This window comes from Schistocerca nitens, chromosome 4, assembly GCF_023898315.1.
Source record: "Schistocerca nitens isolate TAMUIC-IGC-003100 chromosome 4, iqSchNite1.1, whole genome shotgun sequence".
NCBI lineage: Eukaryota > Metazoa > Arthropoda > Insecta > Orthoptera > Acrididae > Schistocerca > Schistocerca nitens.
This window is the reverse complement of record NC_064617.1, coordinates 946265511-946280127: the sequence shown is the minus strand read 5'-3', so window position 1 is coordinate 946280127 and position 14617 is coordinate 946265511. Positions and strand designations below refer to the sequence as shown.

General features: G+C 43.6%; 1 protein-coding gene across 1 annotated transcript; it reads left to right on the top strand.

Annotated features, from left to right (window-relative positions):
• The first annotated feature begins 208 nt into the window (after nucleotides 1–208).
• LOC126252707 (uncharacterized) lies at nucleotides 209–13955 on the top strand. Its single transcript, XM_049953610.1, has 3 exons — nucleotides 209–267; nucleotides 2513–2762; nucleotides 12849–13955. The coding sequence occupies exons 1-3, from the start codon at nucleotides 209–211 to the stop codon at nucleotides 13788–13790; spliced, it is 1251 nt and encodes a 416-aa protein (XP_049809567.1). The 3' UTR covers nucleotides 13791–13955.
• The last annotated feature ends 662 nt before the right edge of the window (nucleotides 13956–14617 follow it).

The following is a 14617-nucleotide window of genomic DNA, read 5'->3' as shown; positions in this document are numbered from 1 at the left end:
ATCTGTGACATTTGGATAGTTCATGGAGAGATACTGCTTGTTTTCAGAAGTAACAGTTAACAGGAATCATAAGAGAGAGAGAGATTAATATTAGTCGAGGAGTCGAGGTTTGCTGGGAAGCAGACGTGGAACTAAATAGTGAGCAAATTTGTATCTGGAATTGAGCTGCTGAATATCAAAAACAGATTTGTTGGAAATAGTTGAGTAAATGACGGCGAGAGTATTGATGGATTTTGAAAAGAGTATTGTGAAGAATTATGATTCAGGGTAAATCTACACCGTTGCATACTTGCGTAGTAGCGAAATTTTTGTGAAGCATTTATGTCATCCAGTGCCCATATCTAGAGGATTTAGTTCTCCTCGCCCATATACACATTCTTTTTTTTTATTAAAAAAAACACATCATTCCGACTAGATTGATCTTCTGTGATAAATGAATTTTTGAATAGTAAATCAGAATTGTTTCTAAATCCACTTTTTTGTATAAAGTCAATATTGTTCAGGATTTTGAAAGTGAGGTTGAAAAGTAATTCTTTGCTACAAAATTGTTTTAGAAAAATCATTTGCAGCATATTAGTACCCCAACTTATTCATCTGCAAGATATAGTATGTTGCTTGTGTCTGCATAGCACGTGGTGGTACACACGCTTTTCAATGTCATTTTTAGCTTACCATTTTAATTTAGCTTTGCTGCGGCGCTGCTTGATATGATCCACTTTCGAGAGAAAATTTTTACTGTACCGAGGTAAGTGCAACAAGAGTTCAGTGTCGTAGTCATACAGTTACACTATATGTACGAAACAGTGTCATTTTATAGTTACTTAGTGATTAGGTCAGATGGCATACATTGAGTTTGGATGTTATTTTCTTGTTATACAAAGTACATTTCAGTGAACAGTGCGATATATCTGTGTGCGCAACAGTTTTCGTATTGTGTGTTTGGTTTCGCAAGTTAGCTACGTGGATCAGCGGAGGACGTTTACTAAAATAATTTAGATCATATATGCAGACATAATTTAGTAGTTCATTTGATGTGTAATTTTTATTAGTTTTATTTTGGCGTATTTTTGAGATGTTGAAAAATATCCACTACGACGTCAGGCAACACACCAAACACACCAATGCTCAGTCGACAGCACAATACAGGGCTTAGGTAATAACATTTATCAGTAATTAGTTTCGTACATTCTATACTACACTCACTCACACACACACACACACACACACACACACACACACACCAACACACACACACACACACACACACACACACACACACACACACACACACACACACACACACACATATATATATATATATATATATATATATATATATATATATATATATATATATATATATATATATGGGATTTAACATCTGAGGTCATCAGTCCCCTAGAACTTAGAACTACTTGAACCTAACTAACCTAAAGACATCACACACATCCATGCCCGAGGCAGGATTCGAACCTGCGACCGTAGCGGTCGCGCAGTTCCAGACTGTAGCGCCTAGAACCGCTCGGCCACTCCGGCCGGCAAAAATTGACACACATGCTTGGAATGACATGGGGTTTTATTAGAACAAAAAAAAAAAAAGTTCATCACATGGCGATGGACAGCAAAACGTCAGTGACTGCGCATGACAATTGTCATGCTTGGCCTCCCAGGTCCCCAGACCTCGGTCCGTGTGATTATTGGCTTTGGGGTTACCTGAAGTCGCAAGTGTATCGTGATCGACCGACAGCTCTAGGGATGATGAAAGACAACATCTGACGCCAATGCCTCACCATAACTCCGGATATGCTTCACAGTGCTGTTCACAACATTATTCCTCGACTACAGATATTGTTGAGGAATGGTGGTGGACATATTGAGCATTTCCTGTACAGAACATCATCTTTGCTTAGTCTTACTTTGTTATGCCAATTATTGCTATTCTGATCAGATGAAGCACCATCTGTCGGACATTTTTTGAACTTTTGTATTTTTTTGGTTCTAATAAAACCCCATGTCATTCCAAGCATGTGTGTCAATTTGTACCTCTCTATATACATTATTCCGTGATTTATTTAGTTTTCAAATTTATACTGACTTTTTGATCACCCAAGAGAGAGAGAATTGTGGTGAAGAAAAGCTACTAACTGTTACAGAAATTCGTCGGGGAACAGACGGTTCCACTCGTATTAACACAACTGGCACTGCTAAGAGTATCCTACGACGCCAACATCTCTGGAAAGGGGTTATGCACAACGTCATTTTTGAAGTTCCTACCCTCGTACATTGCAACAAATTTCCCCAATCTCCGCTACTTACTAGCCATCAAATACTAAAGGAAACAATTAAATCTCAGCTCACACTTTCCTTTAAACTATGACTTACCTGACGGTTGAGTCTTTTCCCTACCGACCCTTTCATTTCTTGGAAACGGTGCAGAAAACCCCTATACTGTACGTAGTCTACTTAGCAGAGAGTCTGGATCTAAGCTGCCTCTACGAGTGAATGTGGACAGATACTCACCTGCTGCCGGCGACGGCAGAGGAGGCGGTCTTCACGCATCCAGCAGCCCCTCCGCCTCCGCCTCCGCCGCCGTTGCATCACCACAGTCACCGCCAGCGATGGTCGAGGCCGCCGGGGAAGAAGTGCAGAAGGACGCGCTGACCAGTCCATCCGCGTCCCATCCCGCCTATATAAGCCGGCAGCTGCTCCACCAGGGCAGGCAGACGCCAGAGCAGCAGACCAGCGTCGACATGAAGCTCCTGGTGAGTACCGCCGCTTCTGCTCTGGATGCGCTCCCGCCTCCACTGTCTCGCTCTGCGTTTCTATTTGTCCACTACAGTTTCAGAGTTCTACTTTGCTGTCAGCTTGTATTTTGAACTAAAGTGGTTAAACAATCTCTAAGGTAGAAGTGGGAGAGGTCCTGAAACTGTGCTACATGTAAGAGAGCTATTTGGAAAGTAAGATCGCGAAGTGGAAACGACAGTGAAAATCTAGTGAAGCTTTGCGCAGAAGTGTTGGACAGTGTCTGTAGTATACCTGTCGATAGCGTCACGTCGCTCTTTTCAATGCTGAACGCACAGTGAGCAGCTACAGACGCCTGGATCAACATTGCTTTCTGCCAAGTAGGAGGGCTTGCTCTGAGGTTTCGCCTGATTTCATGCAACCCCACATAACGTACCTGTCATGCATTTCCTTCCTTATGACAGTTCTCGGTAGCACACTACAGGGGCAATGAGGACAGCGGCAGCGTTTTCGATGGGAAGTGTTTGATCATCCATCATACAATCAGAACTTCGCTCCACCTGATATTCGTCTCTGTTGATAAGAACCGCTGGCTATGAATAAAATATTTTGGCCCTTAAAACGGACCGCAGACCAGCGTAGAGAAGTGGCGGGCAGCACAGGCGGTTGGCTGCCATCTATGACGAGAGTATACGGCACGAGAAATGCCAAAGTCGGAGCGGCGAGTATCTAGAGAAGTAGCTAGAAGGTGTAAAAACTGTCGTAAATGAAACATTTTTCATTTTCACTGTGGTTTCAATTTCGCGATCGATCTGACATTACTTTCCTAACAACCCTCGTATTTATTCCATTATCTTTCGACCGTGCATAAGCGACAAAATTTTCTCATTTTTCGACGTGTATCTTTTGCCACACTGACAAGGAATTTCGTACATAGCTGTTTTCCGTAAAAGCTCATCATCTGTCACAGATACCATCCGCCGAGACGATGACCCTTCTAGGCTCTGTGAACGGTGATGCGCTTTTACAAAAGGAGCGCATTTTTCAAATTCCTTTTCATTGTAGCAAATTTACGTAGGAAAAAAATAAGCACTGTACAAGAACGGTGCACTGAACGACAGCGATACATCCACCTTCTACAGTGAAACAAATCAACAATGGCTGAACATTGTATTTCCACCGGCCATGTCATGGATTAGTGGGCAGTCAATATTGTGGCCACATCGTTATTCTACTGCGATTAAGTTGTCAAGGAACCTACGTCAACACAATTAGCAGACCAACTGCACAACTGAGACGAGGTTTTCCAGATCTTCAGATCATAGAAACAACTCATTTCATGTCCACGCTCTTGCACGGATTGTTACTCCGAGTCTTCGCTGCCTACCATTCCAACACACATGCGACATTTTAACAAGTACCCCCTAACGTGAGCACTGTGCATTTGCTGACTCCAAGTTTTCAATGTTTTATTCTTAGACGTATAAAGTTTTCTCTGTGGCTGGCGCTATCGTGCCGGTTGTCTTACCTCTGAAGCACACGCATTTACTCCACGACATAACTGCGCCGAAAAACACGTGCGCTTCAGGTGTTAGGTTCATCAAAGGGCTCTTGAATATTTTGCTGACCATATTATGTTTTAAGAATCACTTGCTGACCACATGCAAGGGGTCCACAATTCCTTATGTGGGAACTTATGATAATTCAGGAACATCTCGCTTGGGACTATCACATTCCAGAAAATCCTACAAGGGAATTTCTTTGATGTAACCGAATTAGACTTTTCAGCTCCTGATCGCCTTGCCACTGTTTACTATGCCTCTGGTTTGCCGAAGCACGTCAGCCGCAATACATCTCTTTTCAGATCCAGCCGCTTTTCTATAGGTCCCATTACCCTTTTTGCTTAAAGATTCTAGGGATGATTGCGGCAAATCAAACGTGCTTCTACAGTTAACTGTACCACTCCCTTAAATGTGGCCATTAGGCTCCTTGTGACTTTTCTGTTACACGGTTACAAGAATCAGTGGAGTTTTGCTATACGCCTCAAGCCGCTGAGATACTACATGTCCACCAATGTGAAACTTCATGTAATATCTTAGCCCACCTAACAGGGCCCAGAAACGACTCTAAATGTGATCGTGAATTTACTCTTTGCCCACTGATGTCTTAAGTCTTCAAATAAATAAATAAATAAATATATGTTCAAATGCGTGTGAAATCTTATGGGACATAACTGCTGAGGTCATCAGTCCCTAAGCTTACACACTACTTAACCTAAACTATCCTAAGGACAAACACACACACCCATGCCCAAGGGAGGACTCGAACCTCCGCCGGGATCAGCCGCACAGTCCATGACTGCACCGCCTTGAACCGCTCGGCTAATCACGCGCGGCTTAAGTCTTCCATTTTCAATTTAAAATGCAACAATCTATACTCAGAATTAAACATATTAGTTTAGTGTTAACGCTCAACTGTCAAGGTATATCACAAATAATTTTCCTAAGTTATAAGCAGACTCCCGACACCAAAACAAGATGCTCTTTGCTGAACTACGTTTCCATAGCAGATGATCTGCAGATGATCCATACCCGAAACCGAATATCATTAACAGATTTTTCGCAACACGTTTTGAAACCTTTAGAATAAATACTAAATATAGACGTCGGGTACAGGCTGGATTAACGCGTTTAAGTTCTACAATATGATCGCCCTTTTAGTTTTTCAACTGAGTGCAGGTTTTGATTTAAAGTACCATCATCAGATGACCCCGTCGCGCACAGTCGTGGAACTCGCTCAACCTAGTAGATGTGTCATCATGCTACTACTACGTTTACAGCGTACTTGGTGTGCATTTACAACAAGATCAAAAACATCTGGTAGCCTAAAAACCCAAAAACATTCTAAAAGAAGTTCTGTGCTGTGTAAAGATCAGTGTGTAGGATTCATAAGAGATAACGTCAGTTGAAGGTAATTACAGGGCTTTCATAATATTTTTTCGTATTCATTCAGTCGTTAAATAAGAGTACTTTTACTGGACATTGGAGCGAGAAATAAGAGCGGTTTTACAGCTGACTGCAAGATTGGAAGTTATAAATTATATGACATACCTGCTAACCAGATCCTCATAGGGACCGGTATGATTCGCTTCTCGAATGTATGCAACCGGCCATCGGATTATCGCAGCTGGCCTCGTTCCAGTAACCACTGAGGAATGATGACAGGTTCAGGGTGCCTTGAACTCTTACTGGTAGCGTTAGCGGACAGGCAAAGCAGAAGGAAGTGCCTCCCTCTTGGCAGTGCAAACAAGTTTCATAAATGCTACATTCCAGTAGTTGAGAGAAATTAATTTACTCTTCACATAAGTTAATGCATTCTTGTTATCACTTTTCGTTCCATTTTGGATGCTTAAGTCATCTCTGCTATTTACTACACCTTGGATCTACGAAAGAATACTAGACTTCACCAAACCAATACTAAACATTGTTGTGTGTGTTTTTTTCACTCTATGTCGGATAAGACAGTAGTTGTTTAATATAGCAAATCAAGTTCAAACCGAATGACTAACAGTACTACTAACGTATGTTTCGTTGTTGGATTAGTGCATTTCCTAAACTGTAGAGAAATAGAGAAGCTTTAACACAAGAAACGTACAGGGGACGAACGCCAGTTAACAAATATGGGACAAACAAGCTGCTGACATTTATCAGCTGTCCACTATTTTTTATCAACTCACAGCTTCAGAATTTTTATGAAAAGACTGTGGTAACATTTCCTTACAGCAGGTTTTTATCAGGAAATTACAGGTAATTAGCCTATTGGAGATTCTTAGTTTCTTACAGAACCTGGACAGATCTTTAAACTAATTTGCCTATGACAGTCAGAGCTATTCATGTCTTTTGTTCTGCTGTGATATTCCAGTAGGGAACAGTACAATTGATGGATATTGAAGAAAGAACAGCCCATTTACTACGGTTAGTTAAAAAAAAAAAACTTCATGTGCTGACATGCCTGTCTACTAGAGATACCTATGCTGCCATATTCCGTTTGTCTACGATTTTAACCATGAGGTATTTAGAGCTGTAGCAGTAGCTCAGATAGTTAGCGACGCTGGGATGAATTGGCCATCATATTAACTGCTCCGTAATTCTCCTAGGTGCCTTAGGGATACCTATGGAAATCTAGCCCGTAAACCACATAGATGTTGAGAACCCTATTCCTCCTATATGCAAATCCGTGTCATCACCACAACTGCAGTGACTTCGGTTTTGGTCTCGAAACGGAGCTCATAATCGCTCACGGGTGTCATACCTTGTCGTTCATACGGATGGTCTAGTGACGTCCAGGAAACGTAAACCAAGCGAATAGCAGAGAAAGTAAAGCGTAGGCCTTTCCTGTAGCTTCAACGGTGGTGCCATTGGACCTACTCTATGGATGTGGTCGACATTAGTTAGTCAAAGAGGAGAACAAAATGTTTTTTTCGGTATGGAAAACATTTCTGAGTCTACTATCTGGTAACTGCCACTCACTGGAAAATTCTAAGCACTATACCAGTGGAGATGACTAATGTCTCCCATTCTCCTGCGGTGAGCCGGCCGAGGTGGCCGAGCGGTTCTAGGCGCTGCAGTCTGGAACAGCGCGACAGCCAGGGTCGCAGGTTCGAATCCTGACTCGGGCATGGACGTGTGTGATGTCCTTAGGTTAGTTTGGCGTAAGTAGTTCTAAGTTCTAGGGGACTAATGACCTCAGAAGTTAAGTCCCATAGCGCTCAGAGCCATTTGAACTATTTTTCTCCTGCAGTGAATGCGGCAGGGAGACAATTCGAAAATTTTATGCGAATGAAAGACATGCCTCGTGACATTTTATCAAGTATACTGACTTATAGGTCGATTCGTAGTTGTACAGAGAGAAACCAAAAAAATTCTGAAACTTCGAATGTATGTTAACCTCTTTTATGCCTACGAAAGAGATTGCAGATTGAGAATAACAGCGTAAATTTAACTTCGATGTCCACGGACAGTAACTCGAAAACGACCCAATAAGATGGTTTTAATCCTTTACATATGTATTTGATGTAGCCTATAAACAGACTGACTTACATCTTCTGCAAGTTTCTAATACGTGATTAATAAATGGGGATAAATTCCAACAACGTAGGAGTCTCTTGATACACGCAGAAAGATTAAAGTTCCCATTAGAGTAACAAATTGACTCATTATTCGTTGACTTTAAGAAATATCCTTTTGCTTTGTATAGAACAAGACAGAAACTGAATGAGAAATTCGTTCCAGTCTGCCGCTATGTATCAGTCTAATCGCTAAGTCACGGTCAGATGCCGAGTTGCCGTGCCGTTGTTGTTCCACACACGAGAGAGGGCCAAGGTCAAGATCACCTTGTGCAAAACGTGACTCATAATATGAGTGGTTTTGTGGCATGCAGCAGGAAAGAGTGCCAAGATCGTTAACTAGCAGACTCGGAAGTGCGGGAGAAACAAAAGCAGTCCGTTTCATAACGAGCTACTCTTTACTACGACATTTCTCATGAGTACACCCAATGCCAATAAGCGTTTGTACCTACTCTTATCTTCCGAGCAGAGACACACTACCTGCTTAATTTCATACAAATTAACATTCTGGCACCGTTTACCATTCTGTTCGATGCCCTCGGAAGAAATGCTCCTGAGGAAGAGCCATTTGGAACGTTTCATACCGATGTCTTTCCGCCAAGAACCGTCAGCAAGTCATATATATGGAAAGATTGACATACTAAACTGTTTCTGTGCGCAAGTACATGTTATCCTGAATCGTCACTGTAAGTTAAATGTTATTGTGGCGAGCAGTATCAAAACATAAGGCAAACCATTTCGCTAAGGACAGTCACAGTTGATTTAGCACCAGATGCCATGTAGAGATGCGCAACGTATATGGCAATCTGTGTTGATTTAAGTCCACCACCTCGCGCTGTGTCAGTTGTGTGAAGCAATTATTAGAGGGTCCGATCATGACTTTCAGTATGTAAGTAATCAAGTTACTCATTAAATATAATGCAGCTTGTCATCATAGCAGGCGGCAGGTAATACTATGGTCGGCCCCTCTCTTACGTTTGTCTTCAGATGATGTCCTTGTTGTAGAACTACTCTAGTTTTCATGCTGTAGCAGCAGTCGTGGCTGCAGAACAGGTTTTGGTAATTATTTTCCATCTGTTTATGTGAACCAAATAATCTTCTTATACTACTTTTCTTGCCCCAGTCATGTGGCATATTTGTGCCACCGTCAGCAGGGTCTTATTTTATTGCAGTCTCAATTCCTACTTAGTTAGCCTCCCAAGTATTTTTGTTAACTGGCTGGAGAGCCTCTCATAATGTGTTTCGATGTTCTTGCCATCGTCCACATGTCTCTTCGTACTCTTCAATACAAACATTGTCTTTTGAATTTCAGTGGTTTAAGTTGCGGCTGCTGTTACGAAAAATAACACGTGCAGTTTATTTGCGCTTACATGGGCAAGGGATACCCCGCTGCTAGTGGCACAGACGTTTAGAAACGTGTTTGTAAAGAAAAGTTATGAAAGAAGATTTTGGTGCTTGTGTAAACAGATATAAGCTAATTCCCATGAGTAGAACTATACTAATTTCTTTCACTCTTTTAAACTGAGACACTGTTCGCATCAAATTTCATTCTAGAACGAAATATATTGCCCTTCATTTTCATACAGATGATAATTATTAATTCTGTAATGTCTTGTATTACGTCACTAAGTGTAAAATCATTATTTTCGAAGATCAGTTGACCATTATTCATACATACGTACTTATAGTTTCACTTACCAACTACTGGTAATTAAATTAGTATTCTAAATGGAAGCATCTCGTTCATGTGACCGCACTCTGTTAATACAAGCATTCAGTGGACAGTACGTGATTAGAAGCGTTGCGGTGAACTGTACCACTTGTAACTGTCCTCCAAATTCCAGGTTACCTTAATGTTTTAAAGGAGAATATGACATATATATGTCACTCCGTACACATTTCCTCATTAATTTGTACTTCGATGCAGCGACGTGGGCACAGCTAAGTATGAAAGTAGAAGGAACGTTAGCACTAACGGTATATAACTCAACACAAAAATTACACGTCTAGAAGTGTACTGGGATTCTTTATTTCTGTTGTTATGTGATTTATGCAGCTCTGTTCGTTGTTCCATGTCGAAGAGTGATTGCGACGAAATGGATCTAGGTATGAAGACATAGAACTTAATATTAAAAATCTTACAAGAAATGATTCATATGAAAGAGCATGATAATTTCTACATGTGTCATACTTTTCAGTAGGTAGAAAGAAAGATAATGTGTTTCACTAAACACTCTAATGCATCATCAGAAGTGGAAATGACTGACAGAAAATGGAAAAAGGAAAATTCACAGCTGTGTAATGTACTATAATGGAGCTCTGCTTACTGCTTTATTAGATTGTGTACGTTTATTAAATTTCTCATTTCAGTGAGGATGGTTAGTGAAGATAACAGTTGAAAATAAAAACCTAAATTTGAACAGGGCAACTGTACTGTATTTTCGGAAAAAATTTGTCATGTTCGTGAAAACGGAATTGGGTCTTTGTTAAGACCATTTAACTTCGTTTAAGACAACGTCACGTCCATTCCTCAACACATTAAAGCATTGAAGTGAAATCTTCTGTGTTGTTAGGAATCATGTTTCTCTTCTAATTTGTTCCTCACATTTGACGTTTGAACCCCTCTGGCAGGACCTTCTTCATGTGGCCCGGTTAACTGAACACTGGTGGACGCCAGCGCTCTGTTTACAAATAAAACGAAGTGTCCCGCCCTTATTCTGAAGAAGTGTGAGGAGGTAGTGCTGTTATTGAGTTAATGTTTTTGGCTGGTGTTGGTGGGCCATTGTCATTGGATTGGTAACGATAATCGGTAGAGAAAGAGAGGGGGAAAGTTTTACCATAGAGATGGCTTTCTCGTAGTTGTTATTCCTCGCGCACAGTGGCTGGGTATTCACATGTACTTCGTTGTGGTGGGAAACCATGAAGCTGGAAGCCTAGGGCTGTCATCGCTATTGGTACTACGTTATTTATTAGATAACTGCTTCTCGCTTCGCGCTTCGTGGCTTCCCAATATGCAATAAATAACTATCCAGGCGTGGTACTCAAAGAATACAAACGACGACCAGGAAGGTACTTACGCAGTACGGCGGTGATATTTTGGTACATACTCTGTTTTTCTGCCTGTTATCACTGCCTATTCAACGATGATGGCCAACTATCAGTATCGAACCTTATCCAGTAAACTTACTTCTACAGCGCAAGTGCCAAAAAACTCCCTTTCAAAAGTGAAATGTTTCAAATGACTCTGAGCACTATGGGACTTAACATCTGAGGTCGGTAGTCCCCTAGAACTACTTAAACCTGACCAACCTAAGGGCATCACCCACATCCATGCCCGAGACAGGATTCGAAGCTGCGACCGTAGCGGTTGCGCGGTTCCAGACTGAAGCGCCTAGAACCGCTCAGCCACAGTGGCCGGCTTTCACAAGTGAACACGACACTGTTCTGACGGTATACAGTTAACTAGGGACACGTGAAGGTCCTAAAGGATCTTCAGCAATCCAACAAGGGGGTCGAAACGTCGATTATTAAGAAGATTTTGGAAGAGGAATGTGACACAGAAGATTTTAGCTTCACTGCCAACAGCCATGAATGCTTGCTGACATACACTACTGGCCATTAAAAATGCTACACCAAAAAGAAATGCAGATGATAAACGGGTATTCATTGGACACATATAATATACTAGAACTGACATGTGATTACATTTTGAGGCAATTTGGGTGCACAAATCCTGAGACATCAGTACCCAGAACAACCACCTCTGGCCGTAATAACGGCCTTGATACGCCTGGGCATTGAGTCAAACAGAACTTCGATGGCGTGTACAGGTACAGCTGCCCATGCAGCTTCACACGATACCACAGTTCGTCAAGAGTAGTGAATGGCGTCTTGTGACGGGCCAGTTGCTCGGCCACCATTGACAAGGCGTTTTCAGTTGGTGAGAGATCTGGAGAATGTGCTGGCCAGGACAGCAGTCGAACATTTTCTGTATCCAAAAAGGCCTGTACAGGACCTACAACATGCGGTCGAGCGTTATCCTGCTGAAATGAAGGGTTTCGCAGGGATCGAATGAAGGGTAGAGCCACGGGTCGTAACACATCTGAAATATAACGTCCACTGTTCAAAGTGCCGTCAATGCAAACAAGAGGTGACCGAGACGTGTAACCAATGGCACCCCATACCATCACGCCAGGTGATACGCCAGTATGGCGATGACGAATACACGTTACCAATGTGCGTTCTCGGCGATGTCTCGAAACACGGATGCGACCATCATGATGCTGTAAACAGAACCTGGATTCATCCGAAAAAATGACGTTTTGCCATTCGTGCACCCAGGTTCGCCGTTGAATACTCCATTGCAGGCGCTCCTGTCTGTGATGCGTCGAGGGTAACCACAGCCATTGTCTCCAAGCTGATAGTCCATGCTGCTGCAAACGTCGTCGAACTGATCGTGCAGATGGTTGTTGTCTTGCAAACGTCCCCATCTGTTGATTCAGGGATGGAGACATGGCTACATGATCCGTAACAGCCACGCGGTTAAGATGCCTGTCATCTCGACTGTTAGTGATACGAGGCCGTTGGGATTCAGCAGGGCATTCCGTATTACCCTCCTGAACCCACAAATTCCATATTCTGCTAACAGTCTTTGGAACTCGACCAACCCGAGCAACAATGTCGCGATACGATAAACCGCAATCGCGATAGGATACAATCCGACCATTATCAAAGTCGGAAACGTGATGGTACGCATTTCTCCTCACACGAGGTATCACAACAACGTTCCACCAGGCAAGGCCAGTGAACTGCTGTTTGTGTATGAGAAATCAGTTGGAAACTTTCCTCATGTCAGGAGTTAAATTTCGCGTCTGTAGCACGTCATCTTCGTGGTGTAGCAATTTTAATGGCCAGTAGTGTATATATTATACCAATCGATGATAGGGTTGCCCTGGTTCATTCGGATGCTTTTGTTTGACAGGTGGTACTGAGCGCTGTGGTGGCGACCGCACTGGCTCATCCTGGATACCTGGGAGCAGCGGGCATTGCTGGTCTTCTGGGCAATGGCATCGGCGCCTCAGCACCAGGTCTTGGGGCAGCGGGTATTATTGGAGCTGGCAGAGCTACCTATCTGGGAGCTGGTACAAACTATCTGGGAGCAGGCGGTGCCCCTGTAGGAGGTCCAGCCAACATCGTCGTCGGTCCTGACGGAGTGCCTGCAGACACACCTGAGGTGGCTGCTGCCAAGGCCGGCCACGCGAAGGCCGTCGCTGAGACACAGGCGCGTGACGCCGCTCAGGCCGCCGCCGATGCTGCAGCGGGCGTCTACGGTGGAGTCGGCGCTGGTGTCGGTGCTGGACTTGGTGCTGGGTACGGCGCCGGGGCCGGACTTGGTGCCGGATACGGGGCTGGACTTGGTGCTGGATATGGCGCTGGTGCTGGACTTGGTGCTGGACTTGGTGCTGGTTATGCAGCCGGTGTGAGAGCAGGATTGGGCGCTGGAGCTGGCGCTCCAGGCGCAGGTCTGGCCCTTTACGGCCCAGCCAACATCGTGATCGGCCCCGACGGCGTGCCACAGGACACCCCCGAAGTGGCGAACGCCAAGGCAGCCCACGCTAGCGTCGTGGCTCAGACGCAGGCCCGCGACGCCGCCCAAGCCGCCGCCGACGCCGCTGCTGGAGGTGCGGCAGGAGCTTACGCCGCTGGAGGTGTGGCAGGAGCTTACGCTGGCATCGGCTACGGGGGGTTGGGCCTGGGAGCGGCTGCGGCTCCGTCTCAGGGGCTGGCGCGCTACGGCCCGGCCAACATCCAGATCGGGCCCGGCGGAGTGCCCCTGGACACCCCTGAGGTGGCTGCGGGTAAGGTTGCCGACGCCGTCGCCCACCTGCACGCCAAGGCCCGCCTGGGTCTCATCGCTGGATGAAGTCTTCGCGAAATTCCGGTCTTACTCTGACGACACGACTGACTACTTCCTGCCCACTGCTCAAGACAACTGGACAAGCTACTCTTGTTGTATATAATAATTTATTAAGTTTCAAAAAAATGATGTAGATGTCTTATTGCAATAAACAGAGAATACTCTGGGAAACAGCTAATATTACTTGATGTGGATTACCAACGCAAGGACAGCGTACAAATAGGGACAAGAAAGGAGACATGAAGGGCGCCAAAACAGAAATAACATTCATCCATTTATTGCACCATTACACAAGCAGATCATTATATATGAGACATTATAATTGTCATACTAAAATCTATGACACACAATACGTATCAGGAATGGAACACACAATGGAGTTTAAGAAATTACAATGGCACATCAACTCCGCTATGACAAAGAGTGTGCATAATGAAGGCCGCACAATTTTACCAATCCAAGAAATTAAAATAATACTAGCATAAAATTAACTAAAATGCCTTGAAGGAAATGTTTATGAGAAGAACACGATGGAGCCGCAAGGGAGGAGGCAACACAATACTTAACTCAGGTGCACCAAAACAAACAAAAGACACCAGGCCGCACCAACAACCTCCGTTGGGGTCCCGCGCGTCCCACCCAAGTAATAGCTACCTGAAACATTTTAATACTTGGAACAGTACACCAGTGATCATAAAATTAAAAAAAAGCAATAACATGACATAAAAATACAATAATTTAAGAAAATCACATCATATGACTATGAGCTTAAGGTCTTTCGGTGATTAACAGATTACGAAACAGGTAAAGGGCCATGTGCCACTATTAAATAT

Coding starts and splice junctions, on each gene's coding strand:
- LOC126252707 (XM_049953610.1), top strand. CDS start 209: ATGACGGCGAGAGTATTGATGGATTTTGAAAAGAGTATTGTGAAGAAT. Junction 268..2,512: donor GTGAAGAATTATGATTCAGG/GTAAATCTACAC, acceptor GAATGTGGACAG/ATACTCACCTGCTGCCGGCG. Junction 2,763..12,848: donor GCGTCGACATGAAGCTCCTG/GTGAGTACCGCC, acceptor TTTGTTTGACAG/GTGGTACTGAGCGCTGTGGT.